The sequence below is a fragment of the Phaenicophaeus curvirostris genome, chromosome 1 (assembly GCF_032191515.1).
Source record: "Phaenicophaeus curvirostris isolate KB17595 chromosome 1, BPBGC_Pcur_1.0, whole genome shotgun sequence".
Classification (NCBI taxonomy): Eukaryota; Metazoa; Chordata; class Aves; order Cuculiformes; family Cuculidae; genus Phaenicophaeus; species Phaenicophaeus curvirostris.
The window spans coordinates 69571951-69596604 of record NC_091392.1 but is presented as its reverse complement, the minus strand read 5'-3'; the positions used below and the strand labels follow the sequence as shown (position 1 = coordinate 69596604).

Below are 24654 nucleotides of genomic sequence, written 5' to 3'. Positions count from 1 at the left end.
CAGTTTGGTTTTATACTTCATATGGACAGTTTTCCTTTCTTGGCAATGAATTACACTGTTGAAGATATAATTATTCCCTTATTCCAAAACATTATGAACTGGAAATATTTGAGTTGGGTAAATATTTTGGCCTAATTTAGCAAGCATTTTTCCTCTACTGTTTTGGGTCTCCTGCCGTCCTTTAAGACAAGACAGAGTTGCTCAGTAATGCATATCTTGTGTGTGCGTGTGTGTCTGTTTCTCCACGTGCATGTGTGGGTTTTAGTAACTCGTTGAAATCGCATCACAGGATCATGTAGGGCATAAAAGTTCCACAGCTGGGTTTAAGCGTAAGGATGAAAAATTTCATTACAAAATCAATAAAAAGATCTAATGATTTTCATATTTTTAAGTAATGAACATCTACTTGGCTATATTTGCTCTAAGCACTTATGACTGCCTTCTATAAGCTCTAGAAAAATTTCCCATTTAAAAACTTTTCACACACAACTTTGTACAGACGTCCCATTTGATTATGCAATAAAGCCATAAAAAGTGGCAGATTATATCACAGTTCTTTACTTGACAATCAATTATGTTAGTGAAGACAGAATTGTATCCTCACTCCATAAGTTATCAGAAATAAAATCCTATATAAACCTTCAAGAAATAACTGGGCAAAAGGAGAATAAGTATTGAGCCATTCTATGATTTGTTTAAAACACCTTTTCCTGTTTGACATCCCTTTCATTTAATGTCTTGTAGAAACATCTAACTCTTCTTAATTTGGGAAACTATAATTATCACAAGTACTTATTTTCTATAAATTTCATGTGTGTCATATTAGCTTGGAAATATATTATGACATTGGTTAAAGATGATAAAATGTTACAGTCAGTGTTATTATAAGAAGGAAATAAAGAACAGAAAAATTATTGTGATTAGCTACTGCATTCTAATAAATTTTAAACTGAGTAGTTTTTTTTTTCCACTACATGTCAAATTTGTAATCAATTAAGATACTCTCTGCTACTTAAAAGGGCACATAATTAAATACCCAGCTTCATAAAACACACTGAAAATCCTCCTCCCCAAATATTTCCAGCTTAAAAGGAGCAGGCAAAAAGCATTAAGAAATGTGAACACATAAGAAAATTGCAAATCCCACCTGATGATCCAAATATATGGCATTCCTTTGAAGGTGATGTGAAAGAATCTCATTCTAGCAGGCAGCAGTCAGGGGGGGAAAGGAAAGGGACAGAAAGTGCAGAATGCATGAGAAGAGTGTTAGAAGATGTAAACTAGACAGTGATCTTTCACGTAGAAATATAATGCTGCTTTTTGTGCCGTTTTTTAGAGAACTGTTAACAACTTTTGATCCCAAAACAGAAGTGGTGAGAGTTTGTCACAAACCAGACTGTGAACTACTACATTACATTTTGGGTTTAAGTACAAATATACAGTAAACTAATGAAAATGACTATTACAGAGATGACTATAAACCCTTTGACAAATCTGTGTTTTAAACACATCCCAATTTTTGTACACAGATTACAAATAAGATTGTATCTGATTGGTGGTAATATGAACAATAAATCTTATGATCTATCAATATTGATTTTGTTTACAGCACCAATAAAATTAAAATCTTCAAACTTGACTACAATATATTTTAAAATATTCCTTTGTAATTTTGAGTCAGTATCAAAAAGCTGTGAGTAAAGCCTCAAAGGGTTAATAGCAGAACATCAAGTACACAAAGAACCCATGTTACTCTATTCTACTCCCTTAGTAGTCAAGAGAATTTTGCACTACTGGTACAATGTAAACTTTGATTAATGAGTGACTACAAGTTAGTGAATGGTACATGACACATTGCTTTATAGCTGACCTTTGGGCTGCTGGCCTCAAGTTTTAGTTGCATGAGCTGTGCTAGTGTGTGTTCCCGGATACTACTCAGTTCAGCTTGCTGCCGTCTCAGCTTTATTAGCAGCAGCGTGAGCTCCTCTGGCTGAAGGAGTGCAATGTGAGAAGCCAAAGAGTAGAAAAAAGGTTAATTATTATCCTAAATAACACTTCATCATAATAAGGGTTCTTAGCATCTTTCATGCAAAAACTTTCTACAGTGATACAACAAAAGATCCACCATTTTTCCAAAACTTACCACTTTGAAATACATACTGAGGATATTGCAAGAGAAAGTCTACAGCCCCCAAACTTTTTCTGACATCACATCAAACTGATGATATTGACTTAAACAAAGGGCGGGGAGAACTCCAGCCCTTAGTATATCATTATCTGTACATGGACATCAAATTGAGCTTGGTAAAAGAACAAAAAAACTCCCTCAAGAGAATTTAGTTTCTGAAGAAATTCTTCAAATGCATGCATCAAAATTCAGAGAAAATAAAAAAACCCACAATAACTGACCTACATCTTTTACAGATTAAAACTGCACAAGCATGACAAAAATAATTTACTGTCCCATCTTCCATAGGTCTGAGGCTACCAGTTAATTTATTTCTTTACTTTTATGACTAAGATGTTAAATACAGCTTTAGGAAGGGATGAAGGCTAGTATTCAAACCCCAAGATTATATATATATTGTGGAAATACAGTCACACTCAGATGGGTATTTGTCAGGTAATTCCACACAGAGCAGTTTAGGTCAGTTTGGGAAACTACCTGAACCATTCCTGGGAACCACTTCTATTAGCAAGACTTCAAACAAAACAACTAACATCACAAATATTTTTGTTATACTCCTGTTTTGTTTCTGTTTCTTACACTTCTCCAGAAAACAGTCTTATAAGAGGTTACACGTTCATCCAGCATTTTGATTTCCTCACAAGTCCTGTAAGTTAAAAAAAAACCACCAAACCCAAACCCCAAAACACCCCATGAACACTGGTTTCTCTCTCCCACAGTCACAGAATACTCCCAAAGCAAAGAATTAAAGAAAAAAAGCTCCAAGGAACCAAATATTAAATTACTAAAAAACGAATACCAGTTTCTTAGAATATAAAGAAGAAAAACCTCTGAGAAGTGTGGCACCTGCACAGTTTTGAGCTCGTACCTAAGTAGCCCACAAGAGGGAGCAAAGGATTTCCACAGAGCTTCACTTTTCAAAACCGTTTACTTTGAGGGGAAAACTGACATCAAAGCCAAATTGTCTAATGGCCAATCCTCCTCTTACAGTACTCTTTCAATATCCAGACTTAAAATACTTAATTTCAGAAAGAAAGTGTAAGAATCCAGACTGCTACACAAGAGACTTTCAAGTTCTCTCAAAAAATCAGTGACAATGCTTTCAGTCTTAAAATTAGCATAATTTCAAAGCACAAGAAAAATTATTTTTAGAAATAAGAGTACTAAAAGCAGCATCTTCAAACAAAAGGAATAGTGAATCACTTTTCAGTATCAAAACTATTCCCGGTATGTTCTGCAAAAGCCCAGTTTCAGTGCATTAGGGATAAACAATTCAATGGTTCTGAAGTCCCATGATGGCAAGCAAACTTTTTGCCATACAGGAGCCCATCGAACAGTAATTCCTACTTCCTCTCTAGACATTCATAACGTTGCAAACATTTTTGCCATTGCTGTAAGTGCTGTGCCTTATCACAGCTCTCTGGGCTCCTGCAAGAAGCACAACACAGAATTTTGTTTAAAGAGCTACCTACAGGTCTCCTCTGGTGCCTGCAATGCTTGTGCTGTGGGTGAGACTCCTGGTTTCTACAGGCAGAAGCTTGGACCTCCTTGCCCCCTACCCCACTCATCGGCCCATCTCCAGCAGCAGAGCCCAGGAGAGATGATGGGGCCATGAACCCAAAGAAATGTCAGCGGAAGACAAGGCGCAAAGATAGAGCACCAGCTGCCAAAGGTCAACCTGGAAGCTGCTGAAGGGGCCAGGAATTCATGCTGGGAAGTGCAAGAAACAGGGGTTGACGGAGTGGAAGGATTGACTAGGGAACTGTTGCCCATAGTACGATTCAAAATCTGTATTCTGAATTTATAACAGCCTCAAACAGTAATTTCAGATGGACAAAGAAAGTTTCCAGAAAGGACATGAAACCTGATAAATAAATGTAGTAAATTTAGGACAATTTCTTAGCTTTTGGCTAAGAGTCATGTTTCAACCAGGAAGGTGGGCAGTACTCACTGATGCTACTATGATGAAATATCTTCAACAAGACTTTCAACTCCATCACAGAATAAAGAAAGATGTCAGAAAGGACATAATTTACCAAATGTGTTTTTAGTATTAATGGACTACTTAATGGAAAAATAAGTGCTCTGCAACATATTCTACCCTCTCCCAGGAATTTCTGTAATGTAACAAAGATGATTAACAAAATATATCTGTATTTCTAGAAAATCCAGAGTCAGTGGCTACACAATATTATCAGAATTCTATGTAACCACAGAGTACTCCTTTATTTGCTTAAAAAATCCTTGGTAATTGAAACAAAGGCTACATCTAATGCGAGCTTTGAATAGAATAAGAGTTCAGTGTTGCCTCTTCATACTTAAATAATTACTCTTAAGAAGAAATTCATGTACCAAATAAAAATCCAACTCACTGTTTTGCCTTGGAGGCTCTGAGAAGTCACAGGCTGTAAACTCAGACCTGCTGGCATCGACCTTCTGTCAGGCACAAAGACATGCTGTACAAAAACAAAATAGCACAGTATGTTATCTACAAAACTCTATAACTATTAAACTGCTAAAAGAAAAAGTCAAGCCAACTTCATGCTTATGACAAATTTGCTATCATTTGAGCCAGCTTTGGTCAGTCATGCTCCCTGCTGATTTATCATCTAGGACACTTGAGAAGGCTACCTCTATCAAACTTCTAGAAATAATCCAGCTTTCAGGTTCATTTAATTAACAGTCCTCCCTCATAGCTGTTGCCCTAATCACAGGCCACATAAATAACAGCTTTAGCTTTTCACCCATCACTGAAAACTCTTAAAACCCCTAAGATTTCTGTATAAATGGAGTTTAAATCTTGGATTTACCCTACTGATTTCAAGAGGAATTCTAATTACCCATCTCTTAAAACAGGTTTGTGTTTCTACGTTAATGGAAAAAGCTAGTTGTGTAAATAAAAAAACCTCAACCCAAATAGGATGAAAAAACCAAAGGTAAATAAAAATCTTGTATAGAAGATGCTAAATACGAAATGAAATACTAACACAAAATGTTCCACAGGGGAAAAAAATAAGAAAGCAAAACATGGCTGAAAGAACAAGTACGTACATGCTCTGCAGCACTGACCCTAGTGGTGTTTTTGTGAGAATCATTGATTACTCAATTTCCAGTGCAGTTGAAACAAAGGATGTCAAAAATGACTCCTTTGTTGATAAGGACCTAAGAACTTTCCAAACCCAAGACTTAGTACAACTATAAGATGTTTAAAGTGCTTTAAGATGCAGGTAACTATTTTTCCTTCCATCAAAAGACAAAAACATCAGAGATAAAGATTAGGCAAGAAGGTTGAGAAGTGTTTTATAAACAACTCCAGTTTTAAATTCAACTAAAGAATAATTTTTATCTAATGTCTAATCTACCAAAAAATATGCATAACACAAGCATGACTCAGATAACAGACCACATACAGCACCCAGGTTTAACATTATTCCTCTCTCTCTTTCACTGATGAAGACTAGCAAAGTTATGCTAGTCAGGTGCCAAGGTTGTGCAAATAAGCTCTGATCTTTTCAGAATTCAAGGCAGCCAGCTTTATGGCTGAAGAACAGAAAACTGCATGTGGAAAGAAATCTGGGATTTTGAGTCCTCTTAAAGAGTTCCGGGTAAAAAACCTAGAAGGGCAAAAGATGTCTGTACATAGAGCAAACTACCCTGGATAACTTGCCTTGTCTCCTTTTCTACTTTAAGGAAACCTAGAAAAATGCACAGCAATAGCAGAACAACAAGTTTTCACCAGGTGTATTAGAAAAATATCTTTTCGTAACCTTTACATTTTCTCCATGAAAGCACAGCTATAATTTAATCTTAATTATAATAAAATATATTACAGTGCAACATTAGTTATACAGTTCACTATCTACTAAAAATCCTTGTAAAGAGAATTTTTAACTATTAAATCAATATTTTACCTTAGTATGATGCGTCCTGTGTCTGCGATCAATAGTTACATCTCCTCTTTGCACTGGTGAAGACACTTCTGATCTGTATGTCCGCTGTGGGGAATATCCTTGGAAACCAGCAATTGAACCATGAGAAGGTGAGGTGGGAATTGAATGCATTGTTTGGTCAGAAATATTAATCATAGTTTTTGGGCTACTTATCGTACTGTGTCTAGTAAGAGTTGTTTGCTTGTTGTAAAACTGACGTTGCTGCCATTCATAGAGCTGCCACATTGTGTCATCACGCATTGACCTCCTTTTTTCTTCAGCTGTTACTGGTCCTATGGCTCTGTCATAAGCTGAAGGTGTTACACTGCAGAGGCTCTCCGGCCGTGTTTTGCTGTTCCTTGGCAGTGTTCTGTAGCCTTCTGGGTACCGGGGTAAAACTTGAGGTCGATGGCTTGGCATGTTTCTTGGTAATGTCTGATATGCGATTACACTGAAACACGAATTATCTTTTTATTAGTGGACAGCATTAGTATTAAGGCAATATAAAGGTTTTCAGTATTCGTTAGGTTTATCTAGCTAACTTATTTTTTTAATACTATAAGTGTAATTTTAAAATAATGCAAGAAAATCGAGATGACAATTACAGCATCAACTATACTGATTGAATGCCCTATAGCAGTTGAAACTGGATCTTCTCTCTGATTAGCTGCCTGATTATATAATCAACAATTTCTCTTTTGACCAGTTTAACAGTCTGGAAGTGTCAAGTTTAGATCAAACCTTGAAACTTGTCTTGTTGCTGGAGTGGTCGAAGTTTTGAAACCTTTGAAGTTCTATACTGTTTCCATATGAGACCATTTTAAATGTTCTCTTTTGAAAAAGTGAAAAAACATCCTGTTGTTTCCCTAAGAAAATCAAAAGCAATTACTTTGGGCATAAAAATCCCTACGATTTTTTAACAGTAGACCAAGGAAAAATAGCAGTAATTACCTAATGAAGTTGTATTTTGCAATTGTTAAGGACAAGCCACTCCGTATCAGCTATTCAAGTGAAACAAACAGTAAAATATTTCTTGATTTGATAATAATACTGGATTGTTTTTCAAGTCAGGTATGAATTCAAAGACTTAATTCTTTAATTTGCTGCCATATTAAAATTCTCGAGTGCTACAGTAATTTGGCAACTTCTGGTATTAGTTGAAATGCAAAATTTTCTAAACCGAGTATCAATGCACGCCCAAGTATGACAAAGCATTTCTTGTTTCTTCCAGAGGACAAAATCTAGGTCATAAACATTGATTCATTCAACACTCATCTAAAATTCAGATGAGAGCCTCTTAAAGCCTTTTGTTACTGATCACATCTATGATAGCTTGCTTGCCCGGAGAAAACAAAATCGATCTCAAATTGAATATGATTCAGCCATCAGAGGGCAGCAGCTTCTGGCTACACCTCAGACTAATTCCAACTAAAATTCCTGCCACCATGAGGCACCAGAATTTGAAGACAGTTTTGAATGACTTCAGTGCCACAAAAACATTGAAGAAATTATGTCGGGCAAATGGCCAGGTAAACCAGCATTATGCATGGTAGATGCTTATGGAATAACCATCAAAGAAACCGATGATAGTAAAAACCACTTTTCAGTGAAAATAGTTAAGCTGGGTATTTACGATCAACTTTAACATTTTGGAGATGAAAACTGCTATAAAGAGCTTTACATACAAAATCCATTGTGGTTTCCAAAGCTCTGCAAGAATTAATGAAGAATTATTCCTACTTTTGCGATTGGACAATTTCTGTTTTCATCAAAAAATACAAAAAAGGGACATAGATTCTAAATCCTATCCTGTTCCCACAAAAATCTGCCTAAATACCTCTAAATTTCTTCATGTAACATATCATTAATGATAAGGGCTTCTCCCCATCTCCATATTTCAAACAGCCCAAGCAATCAAGACACTTCTGGGTTCAGTCTCTAACTTTTAAAGTGTTATTCTGGCTATTCACAAATGGGTAAGGCAAAGCCTGATATTTTTATTAAGCTATATAGCAGCTAGATACATCTCTCTCACTGAATCTCCTCTCCCATTCTATTAATTCAATGGCCACCAATATTCTGTTGTTTCCTTTAAATATCCAGGGCAACTTGATATGTAAAAGCAGGAATTTAAATTCTGCATGCAATTACTTATATTCTAGAACATTTAGGAGGGTATCATATCCATCTTCCATTCATAAACCCTGAAAACTGTAAAAAGCCCAGCCACCTCAATATTAAGCTTGTTTTAAATGACTTGATAACATCAAAACAAATACACCACTGTCCTGTTGATACTCGCAAAAATGTCTTTCTAGTCAAATCCCAAATCCAACTGTAGACAGTATTCCAGCTTAGAGCTGCCTTGCAGTAAGGGAGGCTGCTGCAGCTAGTCAAGCAGGCACGTGCACTGCGAGGTCGCAGAATATTTCTGCAACTGTCATCATAAATAGCTCTCTACAAAAGTTCCCGTATGAAAATAAAAGGCTTCCACGTGAGTTTATAGACTCTTAACAGGCAGGTTTAGAGGCTGTCTCTAGGATTACTGTTGAGTAACAACACTGGTTCAGGTGTCCGAGTTGGACCATGTGGAAAAGCAACTTTGCTGTTAAATGTTTAGGAGCTCAGTTCTGCAATGTTAGGAATACCCTCAGACCGAAATCACTAGCTCCTCATCCCATCCTTAAGCTTTAACATAAACTGGGGCTTCACTCTACTCTCATTCACCAGTTTAAATGCTAATTAAATTTCTCTCTCCAGCCAGAAACTTGCAATCTGAACAAAAATAAAACTTAAAATTTAAATAAACTAAATTCTAAAGACACCATTATACGTTAGAAATCTGGGTCATTATTCAAGGCCACTTCCACACAGAGCAAAAAAGGTAGCTTAAGGCCAATTCTTTTTCAGTTTGCTGCTTTTCTGTAGAACTGCATTTGAAAGCATAGCTTTTGTGCTATCAATGCCACCCTTATTTAAACAACAAGTGTTCTTTATAGTTAAAGAATAAAATATTGTTAAGTAGTAACATATTGTTAACAGTACTTCTATTCGATTCCCACCATGAAATCAGATTTAAGGTTTTTTACACTTGTCTACAACTGAAAAATAGAACAACTATTCAAAATTCTATTGTTCAGTTGCAAGTTTTACAGTTCAATTAAAAAAATATAATTGCATCAAAAAGCTTTCTCAGGTCTCATTACATAAGCATCAATAACAAAATAAATACAGAACACAGTGATTTGCACACTCTTGACAAGTTCAAACTTGATCAAATTACTTGTGCTAAGTATGCTATGACACATTAACAATTCCTAATTATATTTAAAGAAGGCCTAAGACAATGAGGAAACTTTCAACCAGTTTTGGCAAGTGTAAGGAAAACCAATGTAAATTTCTCAAGTTTTTGCCAAAACTCAAAATTCCCCAATCCCCATATTCTGAAGTTTGCGGAAAGCATGTTTTCTGAACTTGGTTCTATCTTAAGCTCTGCTCTGCCGTCCCTCTATATGCAAACTGTATTACTTCCTATCTAATGTAATATTAAAACTTATATATTTTACTGCTACAGCTGCTCGTCTGGAAGCCAGACTGGAAGGAACATCCCTACACTTCTGTCAGACAAGAGAATTGCTATCGGCACAAGATTCAGTATTGTCAATCATTCACACATAATTGTAAAGCTCCATGAATAAGCACTGCAACTCAATATTAGACCTGGCAGATGTTTAATTTCATGAGATGAGAAACTTTAAGGACTGGGTTAGATTTCTATGACTTACTCTAAGGTAAATCTTCTCTCTCTCTTCAATTAAAGCTTGTTTAAAGTTTAAAAGCTCCCTAGAATATTTTTTGAGGATTTAAAATAAAATATTATTACAAGAATTTGTGAAGAAAAATGCAGAAGGGACAGGGCAATGTCAAGAATAGATTTTAAGAAGAAAAGGAATTGTTCTGATTTATGACACCATTTCTCTGCTAGGACAGAGAAATTTCTAACATCCAGAAAGAGTTTCTGGCCATTTCTATTTATTAAGTTATTAATATAGTTTAATTTATTAATAAACACTCAAACATTAATAAAAGAGAAACTTTAATAAATCTGCCCTGAGCAGTCACCCAGGTACTCCTTACAGAGAGCAATGAAACACACATTTTCGTAAGCAGAGCAAAAAAGTAAAGAATCTAACCAGGATACAAGTCTATATATTACTTGCTAGAAAACTCGGGAAAAAAAAATATTTCTGCAACCTACTTACCCTCTTGTTTCCTCTTCCTGGCCTTTTCCTCTTTGTACTTTAATCCACTGTTCCAACTGCAGCATTGAATTAGTTCTCTGCATAACTCTTTCACACTCCGGATGTGACTGAATTGCATCGTAACCTCCATCTCCAGTGTCTGCTAGGACAACACCAACAGCCTTATTCTCAGACCCATTTAAATGAACAGGTCTGAAGTGTCCAGCCTGAATTGTAGTTATGGGTAAAGTCCTGTATTCGGATCCCAAAGGATTTAACTTTACACTGTTAACTTTCGTTAATGGTTTATCTTGCCCAACTTTCTGGAATCCATATTTTTCAGCTTCCAAAGCTTTCTTCTCCTCATGTTTGTTCATTTCTTTGTTTCTCTGGTTATTTTGTGCCTCTGGCTTAATTAGCACCCGATGGTTTGAAATATTATTTGCCTCTCGATGTGGTGTATTTTCAGTGGTTAATTTCTCTACCCTGGAAAGGAACATACGACAAGCTATTATAGTATATATTTTATATATATACAAATATTCATTAAAAATAGTAATAAAAAATTAAAAGTGATTACACTTTGTTTATCAGGGTTATTTCAGTGAAACCCTGTTCAGATGGTTTACACCAATATCATGCCTTTGAGAGAAAAATCCAGGGCATATTTTCACAATATGAGTGGGTTTGCTTCACACTTCTCTATTCTCTTGGCTATTTTAAAAGCATTTACAACATGGGGTAAATTCTTGAAGCCAACTTCAAATTAACAGCCTAGAAAAAAATGGGCACAAGAGGAAATAAAGCCGAAGTCTGAAAAAGCAGATGATCGGTTCCTGAAGGGCTGGATATTCAAACAGTAAAAATACCCAGTGGCTCTCCCAAGAGCTACAGCTTCCAGATGTCGACAGCCTGAAATCCAGGTGATTTTTAAAGCTATCTTCAAAAATGATAGCAGATCACCTTGCCGACCAGCTTGTGATTCAAATACTGCTGAATTTAACACATAATGAGCTCGTTTAAAGAAAGCAAGCAACTTTTCACAGTCACTGCTGTTAATTTGGTTGCACTTGCATGTTATCACTTCGGCTGGCACACATTTCGTGGAAAATAACTGTGGCTTCCCTAATTTTAAGGGGTAAAATAGCTGCTGACTTAGGGAACTATACCACAAAAATAATGATATTTTTAGAACAACTACTGCCTTACAGTACTTACACAATTTCTCAATGCATGCATTTTATTACCCATCTTTTTAAAATTTCAAAATGTCAAGAAGCTGTATCTTTTTCCGTATTGGGATATGAACTGAACATCTAGCTCAGATAGCAACTTTCTTTTTTTCAGTTTACAAGAAAAAGAACTAAAAACCCTAACATGTTTTGATCAACATTTGTTGGCATGGGAGGAAAGAACAGTAAGAGATATATAATTCTTTAAGATTACATCTCTGTATAAAACCAAACCAAGAACAAAATGCTATTTTAAGATCATGTCAACCTAACTTTCATACTGTTTACCATCTTTTTTTGCAAATGCATTATTCATCTTTATAACTGTGTCCAGTTCAAGTCCCTAGTCCATATGCAAGAAGCCCATCACATGCACAACTGTCCAGGAACACCATTTTGACAGCTCCTGTGAAAAATGCTCTAGTTCCAAGTAAAGTAATCATGTATATAGCTGTAAACATTTTTGCTTACCCCACCTTTAACATAAGGCTTAAATGTCCAACAAGTCTGCACTTCCCCAACAGATAACTTAAGCCATGAACTCCCAAAAGGCCAACAACTGCTTGGTACAGAACTCAGGAAAACATATAAAGGAAGGAAAACTGTAAGGTGCTTATAAAATGCTACTCACTGCTAATCATATCAGACACATAGTTTTAAATGCACCTCCCATTACCACCCTTCTCTTGCTATGAATTCTGCATAGCGTGAAAGGAATCAAGAGGCTCTTGCCTTGACAAGTACAGGAAGGGACAACTCTCCATGGGGAGCCAATAAAGTTAAGGTTAGGCTTAAGGTCAGGCTTGGAATCGTCCCCACAGACTTATCCTAGACCCGACAAGTACATCATTTCAAATGTATCAGAAACAGCAAGACAACCATGTCCTCTGCATATTGTACGTGGGCTAGAATGAAATGCTCATGCACTTTGCATGTTAGCATAAGTTGTGATTTTGTTTTCCCCATGCCTGTTCCTGACATAGTTGTGATGATTCGAATCTCTGCTTGATAAGTCCTAATGTTATAAAAGTCCTCCAAAATCCACTCATATTAATATCACAGAATCACAGAATCACAGAATAACCAGGTTGGAAGAGACCCACCGGATCACTGAGTCCAACCGTTCCTACAAAGCACTAAACCATATCCCTCAGCATCTCATCATATAAGTGGCTCGAAACAGTTCTTTTCCTTCAGTGATAGTTTCTGAGCTGCTGAAGTGAAAATATGCACGTCAAATGTATTGCAAATGAAAACATTCATCCTAATCATCTAATGTGAGCATCTTTTGGGCTGTATGCATCAACATTACTTTTAAACACAGTGCTTTTTTCTCATACATCATTATTAAATGCAGAGGTTAGATACAGCTGATGTTTTCCGCTAGCAGGAAGGAGAGGGTAATATTTCTGCCAAACATAACTTTTAGAGAAAAAAAATCTCGATGCAGAACCAGTTTTTATGTAGACTTGTGGGGGAGGACACATGTGGTGGAACTGCTATAACTATGTCATATTTTCTATAATTTCCAAGTATCAGGAAAGAAACGCTATGCCAACCTCTTTCTGCAATTTCAAAGTGAGGTGTTTTCTTTTTATTCTCCTCGCCAATACTTTTAACTGTTCCTAAGACCAAACATTTCTGCTGAGGTTCCTTCTGAAGATTACGGAAAAAACCTAAATCACCTCCTTCTCCTCTCCTCCAAACTGCATTACCCAGTGTTCTACTACAAACTGGAAGAATTCTCACAACAGGAAACTGAACAAAAAACTCTATTTCTCACTATTATAAAGACAAAAAAAAAAGATGTTAAAATTTAAGTTTTCAGCTGGCGCTTCAAGAGTTTGCAAACACCTGTAAGAACTAACTTGCAAATAATCCTAAACATAGGCATTAATATATGTACCATGCCATATGGTACTACCTATCCCCTTCTACAACACTTTATATCAATCCTTCTCAAGGTGCTTTACAGCAGAGAAGCAGCTGCCATTTTATAGATGGAAATTCTGTGGTGCAAAGGGAGCGGCATCTCTAAGGACATTCATCAGAAAGGTAGAAAAGTCAAGGTTTGGCGCAGTGTTTGATTCACACTGTCAGAGAGTAGATCTTACCCTAAATGTGTATCTTATTTAGAAAACACAAACCTCAAATTCACAAAATTGTTTTTCCATGCAATCTCTCTGCTGTGTTGTTTGTTACTATGGTTATGCACTGCAGAGCCAAGCATTTATATATGACATTCTTTCCAGTGGTGTAGAGGCTGAATGACTGACATCCAAATAAGACTTCTGGGCTCTCCTTTAACTTTGTGCATCAAATCAGTTAACTCTGTGTGATCAAGAGACTTCTTACCACAGCAAAAGATCCAAATGGGAAAGAACTATCACATACTAATAGGTAAACATAAGAAACACAAATCCATATTTATATTTGGCTCTGTATTAATATCTCGCTCTCAAAGACATATTCAAGACTTGAAGGGTATTTTGAGGAGAGGGAGAAGGCAAAATAGAACGAGCACTGAACATGTAAATAGCACTAAGTGTATGCTGAAACACCTGAAACAAGTTTCTACAACAAAATAGGAATAATATATATGGAACAGTAATACAGGGAAAGTATTATTTTCTGCTGCTTTATATAATAATATAATCTCTTGAACAAAGCAAATTAAGAAACAAAGGCATTGGCTGAATCTGACTGAACCAAAATCATTTATACTTACAGCTACGTTGATGACAAACTTTAGGTTACTTAGAGATGAGGTAATACAATACTTAATACTTAACAGATTTTTACAGGGGAGAAAACAGTATTATACTGGATAAGATCATATCCTGCTACATGGTTCACTAAGTTTGTGAGCCAAGAGATGGATTCTTCGGAAACAGATGTCTAAAGGATTTTCTTCCTTATAATGGCTAACAAACATGAAAGTCTGAGACTCCACTGTTTTTGAAATATATTTTCTCTCAAGTAATTATTTCAAGACTACAAACAAACTTTTCAAAGAGGTCACATCTACTTTTTTGTTCTAGAGTTTCTTGCCTGAACTAAAACAACTAGATGGTATTACAGAAGTCACTTTTCTTGTTGCTTTTCTGACACCCATTTTGGATGTTCGCAAGCCCATTCTGCCCATAACATCCAGGCAGAAAACTACTGATTTGCTGCTGAGTTTTTTTTCTTCTCATTTAGAGTGCTATACTGATTCACTGTGGAGTGATCAAGGTAAGTACCCAAAGCAATGCAAGTCATATTGCTGGAGCACGTATAGTTGGATGAAAAGCATTCGGTAAGCTCAGCTGCATTGGGAATGCACAATGTTCACCTATACACTGCCAAACACCTGAAATAGGTAGCTGACAGTGCTGGAACAGGCACTGCAGCTGAAAGAAGGGGGTAGGATGGCATAGCCAAGTATTCTGAGAGGCTGGAACACTTTTCATGGCACTGGACTGTGCATCCGTCTCCTTAGTGCTGCCATGGCACTGCGGCCTAGGAAGGACAACTTGCCCACAAAGCTGTGCTGGGTAGTAGCGTGACTTTACTATCAATCTTGCTAGGCAGCAGACATGATTATACAGCTGCAGGAGGCAGACTTCATATATACTACGAAATAATACATAATTAGATTATATTCCATTGTGCTAATTGGATGTTTAATTCCTCCTTCCTATAAGCTGAAATCTTTTATTTTCTGTAATTTGGGGAAAAACAAAACACCCAAGAGCTTGAAGCATATGTTATTTTTTCAAAGTACAGAGAACAATATTTTTTTCTGTAAAACTATTTCACTATGTTCTCCAATGCAGAGAATTAAATACTTTATATACTATCTATATCTTTAAAGGATCTTAGATACCAAAGCTATTATTTCAATATTTTGTTTAAGACTAGTCCCTAAAAAGTTGCACAGGTACAAAATTAAAAGTATTTCTAGTTTACTGTTATCCTTCTGAACGTCCTGTAGATTGGTGTAAGTAAAAATCTTACAATGTTTGACCAAGAAGCTCACAAACCAGTTAAATTTTTAATGTTACAAGTGTCTAATTGTTCTGCATTCTGTTTTATGCTTCTGCCAGCATCATACTGGAATATGGGATACAGAAATGTCAGAAACAAGATAGTAGGAATGATTTGCACTAGCAATACAAAATTCAGAAAGATCACTTGCATTTTGACAAGTTTCAATGTGCTTACTCTCCTGCAAAAAATTGTACCTTTTCCATCTCTAATTCCTGTGTCTACATGGCCTTTTTTTACTATTTTTTTTTTAAACTTAAAATTTCTCAGCATTGCTGCTGTTCATTAGCGCCACTGTAGCAGGAACTACCAGAGTGCAGAATAGATCAAGTGACAGCAGCCATCAGCAATAACTTCTGTGCTATCGATAATGAGGAGCTTTTAAATTTTCAGTTGATGAGGTTTCCATTACAGATGCCATGGAACCAACCCAAGGGACCATGTTCAGAGACAAAACAGTTCTTACTAGATAGACAGCAGCAGACAATATTCAGCTTTTGAGAACACAAAGCTTCCTGCAATAACTTGCTTTTCATTGTCAGCACATGGATGCAAAAAGAATAAGGCTCCAGATCAGGTAAGTATAAATTTGATGACAGCTTAATAATGAACAAGAATAGTTACTCATTGGTACAACTGTTTAATTTAGCCAGAAACTACAGTTGTGAATTTGAGACTTATGACAGGTTTAAGTCAAAGACTACCACCGGCTATTGCTGCTGAGTCAGGAGAGCAGGGGAAGTCAAATGTGCCTGTACAAAGTATTTGTCATTGTACTTCTTTTGATGCCACCAGCTAAAGGAATCAGTTTTTTTTTCCCTTCTAGCCCCTATACTCAAGGCATTCATATTCAGAACAGAAGACTATTTTTACAACTTCAAAATCTTATCCAATATGGTTAAATTATTTCAGTCAGGGGTCTTCAGTATAAGGAGAAATTACTTCAGCCAATTTAAATTCTGTTTTAAGGTATACCCTTTCATTTAAATAAATCTGACTATGAGAAGGAAATACACTGTGCCACTGTTTTGCCAATCCACACTACCTTTTCACAGGCTCTGTCTGCACAAGTGCTGCGTCTGTCATGGCTTTCATCCACAACTCCATTTCCTTCCCTGTATCTGTGCAGAAATAATAGGTCCTCATGTTTGGATGAGCTGCCTGATTGGAAATGACATGGTCATTGCAATAAAAACGTAAGATTCTGTAAAAGAAAGGAGGCAAATAACATTAGTGTATACTCACTCTAATGTTTTCTAGAATAAGATTTCTGCAAATAATATTATCAGAAAAAATACCAGAAAGAATACTTTAATGTTTCTCTGTTACTGCATTCACATTTTAAAAATAATTGCCTACAATTTTCCATCATAGATGCTTCTTCATTAACACACTCAATAGAAAGCCCTTAAATTTCTTTTTTCTATTAAAACTATCTAGACTATCCATTAATGTAAATTAATATAATTACCACAAATATGATTCTAGCATAGATTGTTGCAATCTGGTTGACACAGTACGTTTTAATTTGTACTTACCATAGAAAATAAATGATGTGTTGCTTAGAAAGCCAAAAGAGGAGTCAAAAGGAGCTCATGAAAGAAATGAACAAAAAAGACAAGTGAAAATATTCATTAGAATGATATCATGATTAAAAAGATTAGCTGTGAAACACTGCTAACAACAATTCATGTTGTATTGTAATGTAAGTAATAACAAAACCTTATTTTGAACTAAAGAACTTTCATCAGTGGGATAAGGCTAGCTGCAGATGCAATTTATAATTCTAAACCACCAAACAGTATTTAAGATCCACGAACTAAAAATAAAGAAAATCACTTATTTTAAGTCTTTTAATTTTCTTATTCTATTATGTCCATACTTACATCAGTCTAAATACTTGAATCTTTGCTACTGCATTATGTAAATATCAGTCTCAGAACCTGTTTTCAATCCTGTTTTGCATAACAACTAAGTAAAATGAGTTCTGATCACTAGGCTATTGCACTTTCAGACATAAAATTAAATTGAAAAGTTCAATCTCTTACCTTAAAGGCATATTTGCGGTTAATGTGGTCCTCAGGAGAAAGCACAGATATGTGAAAACTAGGGAGAAGTATGCTACCTAGTATTCCTTCTTCTTTCTCATCTGTGAATGTATAGTATTTGATTAGAGAAACAAAACATTCTGACAGACAATATTTGTACTCAGACCTCAAGTGAAACTGTACTTAACACAAGACCACTAACAAGAAATTTACCTTGGGAGAAAATGTGTTAGAGAATCAGAAAGCAAAACTGATTTGTTATGTAGATGCCTGTATACCACCTCAGAAGTGTGCAATCCACAAGAGCAATTGTGTAGTCCATCTCTGCTAACACACACCACAGAACACTCATTGCACAGGTGTTTACCCCAAAAACCCCATGCTAAGCACTGTGAAACCGAGGCGATTTGATTATCACCACCTTCAACTTTTTCCCAAGATAGACAAGTACAGAAAACCCTGTGGGGAGTGCCAGCTCTTTGAGTTTAAATACGTGAGCTATTTTATATAGTCTGCTACCTTATGGAAAACACCACAAATAGCCTCACCTAGATTTTTTTTCCTGGAGATCAATGCTTAGCTGCATATGACTTCAAAAAACTGAGAAGCAGATTAAAGTCAAACCTCTAATTCAATGACAAGAACAATATTTGCCACCTATTGCCTCTCAGTAAAAACTGCCAATAACCATGAGAGCAGAAGTAATTTGAAATACTGTTTATGATTGTTGGTCTTTGTGAAAATTTGCACATTTCTCTTCTGATATTAGGCATATTAAGCTATGAACACTTCACACTCAATTACATTGTTTGTAATAATGCATGTTTCAGATAATTTGTAAAAAAACAAACAAAATTTCCCCAAACTAAACACCCTTTTTTGAGAACACTGTTCTTTAATATATTGTTATAAAATTTCACAACAACAATAAACTGATATTTTAATTGGAAGCAACAACCAGCTTTCAAATCCAATTACACTTTAATAAAGGAAAAATTGGGTGTAATTAAAAGTCAATCTTAATTGCATTTCAGATACAAAACTTCTATTCACAACCAGTATCTTAGGAGACCACTCCCTGTAAGAATTCTCTTAGTTGAAGACACTGCCCACAACAAATTATAAGATATCTATGAAATTAAAATGAAAACACAGGTATCCCAAAGTCTCAAGCACAGAACTTTCATACTGTTACAATTAAAATAGGTGTAAATAGTACAAAAGGATTACTTCTTATACCTGGATTTAAATATATTTTCCCAGTTCTCATTTACTCAGTAAATTCTGAAAAGCCACAACTTTCCTTTAAGTTATTTATATGAGGAAAGCTCTGACCAGCCCTATTAACATTACATAATATGTAAAAATTATGCTTTCTTGGAGAGTTACTTAAATAGACATCTGAGCATAAAACTATTCCCATCAGAAGGCTAAAAAGAAACAAAGGGTATAGATTTACTTTCAGGTAATTAACTCTATTCATAAGCATGCCTGAAACCATCACATCTTGCCTTCTCAAATAATTACTCGTTGCTAGCCACATACAGGTACACAAAAATCTATGTTTTCCCCCGCCCCGTCCCAGAACGCACAACAAATGTTGTGGTTTACTGTATTTGGACTGCTGTTTTGGGGAAAAAGTCTTTCCTTCTGCTAGATTATACTCCTGACTTATGACTGGAGTCACACCCACTAGTGTCATACAAAAGCATCAAGTATTTTTATTTCAGTGAGCAGCTGCATGTCTGGAGGACTTTGGTCTTTGTTAAAGACATATTGCTACATTCTGTTTCCAGATTTTAAAAAACTGTTTCCCATCAGACTAGCTTTTATCTGCACAGTACACTAGCCCATATCCATGTTTACTTGTATGCTGTCTATGAATAATAGAAGAGAAAAATAGCAGATCTTCTGTCCAGCTCTAAGATCTACTAATTGTTGCTTCCAATAGGAAAGCACTTTCATCAGTCTTTTATCCCTCTGTGAAGCAGAAAAAGAGTGTTCTCTAAGGTCTGAAAAAATAAAATGAAATATTTCTTCTAATCTATAAATTAGATTTAAGCATTAGCTGCTACAATTGTAGCACAATTGTAGAAGTTCGATTTACTAACAAAACCAAGTATACCCCAACATCACAGTCACGTAACAGAAACAACATTAGCAATCTGGAAGTAAGTGCATGGCTCCCTCCTTTCAATTTTTTTTAGTATCCAAGAGAGAACTAACAATCATAAAGAACAGGGTTTTAGAGTGCAATGTTTTTATATTCTAGTAGCCATTTCTAATACATTTAGGATTATCACTATGCATGCTTAATTAGTTTATCAGCTTTAACCGCTTTTTAGTAAGAGAACAATAGCTAAAAGCTAAGTTTATCAAGCAAATCATTTAAATTATTAAATTTCAGCTTATTTGGCACACTAACATGTAGAAGTGAGAAAAGTAAGATTATAGAGGTGTTTGGATTTTATTTGTTTTTGGGTTTGCTTATTGCTTTTTTTGTTTTATTTTGAGATACTTCATGCACAGTGCTTTAAGTCAACTCAATCTGTTCTTAAGGGAGCTACAAAGCAGAACTTTCTTTGGAACCTTTGAAAGACAGAGGCTGAAGACTTGTTTAAAATACAAAAACCTTATAAGAAACCATTTATCTAAACTAAATGCAATGTAATTGTACCACAATCAATGCCTACGTGACTGAAATTATAGGCTAATTTTGACTCAGAAGTGGTTTCTCCAACTATATATGCTTCTTGGGGTAAAGAAAAAGTCTAATGATTATATGTCAATAATTCAGAATTTGTTAACTAAAACAGTTACAAAGACAGAATTTTTATGTTTCACGACCTGATCTGTCTTGATTAGATTAGAAACATGCTGCACTTTCACAGAACTGCATTTTAAATTCCTCGGTCACTGCTTTCAGCATCATCAGCACTAACACCACTTCCACCAATTCTAAAGTCTGAAATCTAAAAACTCTAAAACTGAAATCCTTTCCTACCCTTCACCTGCAGTTAAGGCTACAGATTGCCTTAACTATTTCTTTTCCTCTATTTTGCCATACCTTACAATCCCCTTTGCTCTAAGCCTCCTTTAAACTACTACGGTTGTACGCCTTATTTCAGGATTTAGTATGTTTCCATATACACAAATCCCATTTGTTTATCCCCTCAGGAGCACTACAGTTAATAATCTGTAATGGTGAAGGAATCAGTTTTCTAACATACGTATGTCCAGACTAGAATTCTAAGCACCTAATACTCCCCATGTAAAAGACGTCTGATGTAGCTACATAAAGGTACTAACATATTTCTTTGTTCCAAATACAGCAGAGACTTCTGCTTATACGGAATTGGACAACATTTCACTTTATAAGTATTCATGAACACTGATTAGATTCCCAAAAGGCATATATATCCTCTTTACCATTCCAGAGGCAGAGTGTTTCAGCCTCCCCTGCACTATCCTTTTCCTCTCCCCATTTCAGTTACTTCATTTGCATGAAAAATCAGATTTAACCTGGTAGATTTAGTTCTTAGCAACAGAACCAGTGAGGAAACTACAATCCGGAATTTAATAGAAGAGGTGGCTGTGAATGAGTTTGCCCTTTGAGCATATCTGACAGGCAGGAAGCAGTTACCTGAAGTTGGTAATTAAGAAAGGGGCGGGAGGAGAGATGAAAGTAGTAGGCCTGGATATTGACAGCTGTGCAGTGATTTTAACCTATTAAGTTAAGTAGCAGCTTGTTATAGCGCACATTTGAGTCGCGCATCAAAATTTATCTGCTTCCAGTAAAATTAGCAAATGAAGCTCTCCTGAGCGGAACTTACCTCGGTAATAGAAGAGACACAGATCCGAGAGCACAAACCACCTTTTCTTCCACAGCTTCATTCCAGTACTATCCTGTATTAACCAAAGTGATCAAGTAAGAACCTTCAAACTGTTAACAGAAATAGCACACAAACTGGGTACTACATAACTGTAGAGGTGTGCTAACAGTTAATTTTCTTGGCTAAGATATTTTAAGTATCTTTGACTTCTCGTTACCGATCCTAACAAAGACCGTAAGCCATGAAACTGGAAGTTAACGTGACTCAAGAATGAATAAAAGCCCATTATTTCAGCACTCTAGAGATTACAATCCACAGTTAAATGAAAAATGTTTACTTTTTTTTTTAAGAAGGAAATGAGCAAGATAATCATAGGGGTACATTTTCCTTTGTCTTCTGAAGAAACTCCCTGCTGAACATCATCTACAACCACTCATATCTAGAGCAAATTTCTTTCCCAAATAAAGTTTATTCCTAAAGCAATTTAATTTTCTTTTATGCTTATAACCAATTTACACTGCACAACTTGGAATGAAAGAATGCCACCACTACTGCAGTGTAAATAAGCCAGAGCACTGCAGAGCACACATCCTAGTAGAATCAGATTTAATAAATATGTTAATCTGCTCCAAGAAAAAAAGGTATGTGTGAATTATCAAGAGTCTTGCAGTAAATAGGTTTTGTGACAACTAAGAAGAGGGATTCTGTTATGAAAATCTCTGGAGTGGTGTGGGGGTTTGTTTTGGGATTGTTTTGGGATTTTTTTTGAGAGAAGTCAGCATAATTTTTAGCCTAGTTTTCAAGCTCTGCTGCTTTTAGGGTGGGGAAAAAGAGTTGAAGAAAGGAGAAGAAAAGGTAAAGCAGGCATAAGCTAGGAAAAATTATTCAGAAAAAGTTAAAAAATCCTTTGCCACAGACATTTTGATAAACAGAATAACGAAACAGTTCATAGCACCTTCCTTCTGAGGATCTCAAAAAGTGGTTAACAAACACTAATGATGTCTGGAAGCACTGCCTATACAAAGTCAGTTCGTATTTCACAGCTGGAAAGGCAGACATGAGGAGGGAAGACTGCTGCCTTCACCTCCCTGACAAGGTCACTAACTGGGGTGTGGATTAAGATGTTGCATTCGTGGCCCAAAGGGCACTGGACACAAAAAAAATCAAACACACAGTGTGAAAATACACAAACTTCTTCAGCATAAAGGGTTATCACAAACCCTGAGACAGACCTTCTGAAGACAATGTCATAATTTATCCCAACACTCAAACACCAGCACGTTTCTACACAGCCACATGTAAAATTCTGCCAGCAATGAGATACACGAGGAACGGTCTTTTAGCCTTCTTCAGATACAGCAGAGAGGCACACAAAATGACTGTATGGTTTTCATATTTTAATTTCTCTTCAACTTTAAAATACATCCTTTCTGCCTCAGTGGATTTACTAATTACTGCTTCTTCTTGATTGCGATTACATCATAACGTGGTTACATTATGTTCACAGCAAACTTCCAAAAAGAGAGTTGAATCTGGACTTAATTAGTGGAAAAATTAAGAATGGCATTACATGCAATGAAACAGCACAATGAATGAAACAAAACTTGCTCTTCTCTGTGATTACTTAAACACAAAGAAAGTTATCTTACTATCAAAAAGAAACCTGCACAACTTTTCACTGTAAGTTTCTGAAGGTATCCACTAGCAAAACTCTCGACTAAATTGACTTGCAATTACTACTACGAAATGGAAACATACAGTAACCCATCTTCTTACAAAAACCAGGCAAACATTACAGCATTTAATTAATTTTACACAAACTCTGTTCAGTGGTCTGCATTTTCACAGTGAGGTGGATTGAAAACTGGTTGAACTACCTGGCCCAGAGGGTGGTGATCAGTGACACCAGTGACAGCCAGGTGCTAGCGGTCTACCCTAGGGGTTGATACTATGGCCAAGACTATTTAACATTACTTAACACATGGCTCAGGTTGGTGTCATTGGCAAAACTCTGAGTTTTTTGACCATGGGGATGGTCTATTCATCCTCAGGTCTACTAGCATCTGAAGGCAAGCACCTCTCAGGTGACAGGACAAGAGGGAATGGCCTCAAGCTCCGCCAGGGGAGGTTCAGGCTGGACATTAGAAAAAAAAAATTCATGGAAAGGGGCACTGAAACAGGCTGCCCAGGAGGTGGCTGAGTCACCATCCCTGGAAGTGTTTAAAAGACAGGTGGGTGAGGTGCTGAGGGGCATGGTTTAATGGCTGATAGGAATGGTTGGACCTGATAATCCTATGCGTCTTTTCCAACCTTGTGATTCTGTGATTCTCACAGAAGGGGGAAAGGATTTTTGCTCAAGAGCTAGCAGGGCTGATTGATAGGGCTTTAAACTACATTTGGAGGGGCAAAGGGGCAATAGCAGGCTAGTCAGGGACGAGCAAAGGCAGCCAAGACAACATAACACAGATACCCGCAACCACCTGTGCCATAATTCGCACTTTATATTTCAATCAAATGAATTGATTGTCTCATTTAATTAAAAAATCCAGATTTTTTTTGTTCAAATTCAAAAGTGTCATAGCACCAAAACAAAGCAAAAAATGTCTCACCTTTGTGAAAACATTTCACTCTCAACACTGAATGAGGATAGAGGCCATAGAGTATCTAAATATCTAAAAATCTACTAAACAGGTACTTCAAGATCTCTTTATCTGATAGCAATTTTTAAAAATTGACCGATCAACAGCATCCAGAAAGCTATGTGGGACATACCAACCTATCACAGTAGGGGCAGTAAATGACAAGGTAGATTTAAAACTGCATATATGCATTTGTCTCAGCTGAGTTTAAACGACAAGTTCTTACAGGTTTCTTGGTGGATTTATAAAATATATTCCTAACAGGCCCTCATCAGTTTTGCTGCTCAACTTTTTTGATCAAACTACTCTGATTTCCTGCAAAGCAAGAAAGTGCAAGTGGTTTTATATGGCAGAATCGCAAATCTAGAGCAGGCTAGGTACACTGTCACTAGATTCTAAAGTACATGTACTTCAGATTAGCTTACACTCAATAGGAAAACCAAAAACAATATCTGGTTTTAAGATATCCATCTCTAAGTCAAGAAAATAAGCATTCCTCTCTTTTCATACGTGAA

General features: G+C 36.2%; 1 protein-coding gene across 21 annotated transcripts in view; it reads right to left on the bottom strand.

Annotated features, from left to right (window-relative positions):
* PLEKHA5 (pleckstrin homology domain containing A5) overlaps window positions 1-24654 on the bottom strand; it is a 161943-nt gene that overhangs the window by 34240 nt on the left and 103049 nt on the right. For 11 of the 21 annotated variants that reach the window (XM_069861974.1, XM_069861965.1, XM_069861982.1 and 8 more), the window contains 8 exons: window positions 21501-21573; window positions 17668-17768; window positions 16665-16780; window positions 10380-10844; window positions 6100-6568; window positions 4561-4644; window positions 1871-1990; window positions 1148-1201 (listed from right to left, as the gene is read on the bottom strand). In XM_069861974.1, coding sequence (XP_069718075.1) covers window positions 1148-1201; window positions 1871-1990; window positions 4561-4644; window positions 6100-6568; window positions 10380-10844; window positions 16665-16780; window positions 17668-17768; window positions 21501-21573 — 1482 coding nt within the window. The remainder of the gene's footprint in view (window positions 1-1147; window positions 1202-1870; window positions 1991-4560; window positions 4645-6099; window positions 6569-10379; window positions 10845-16664; window positions 16781-17667; window positions 17769-21500; window positions 21574-24654) is intronic. The other 10 variants (XM_069862081.1, XM_069862017.1, XM_069862095.1 and 7 more) reach the window with 3 other exon arrangements.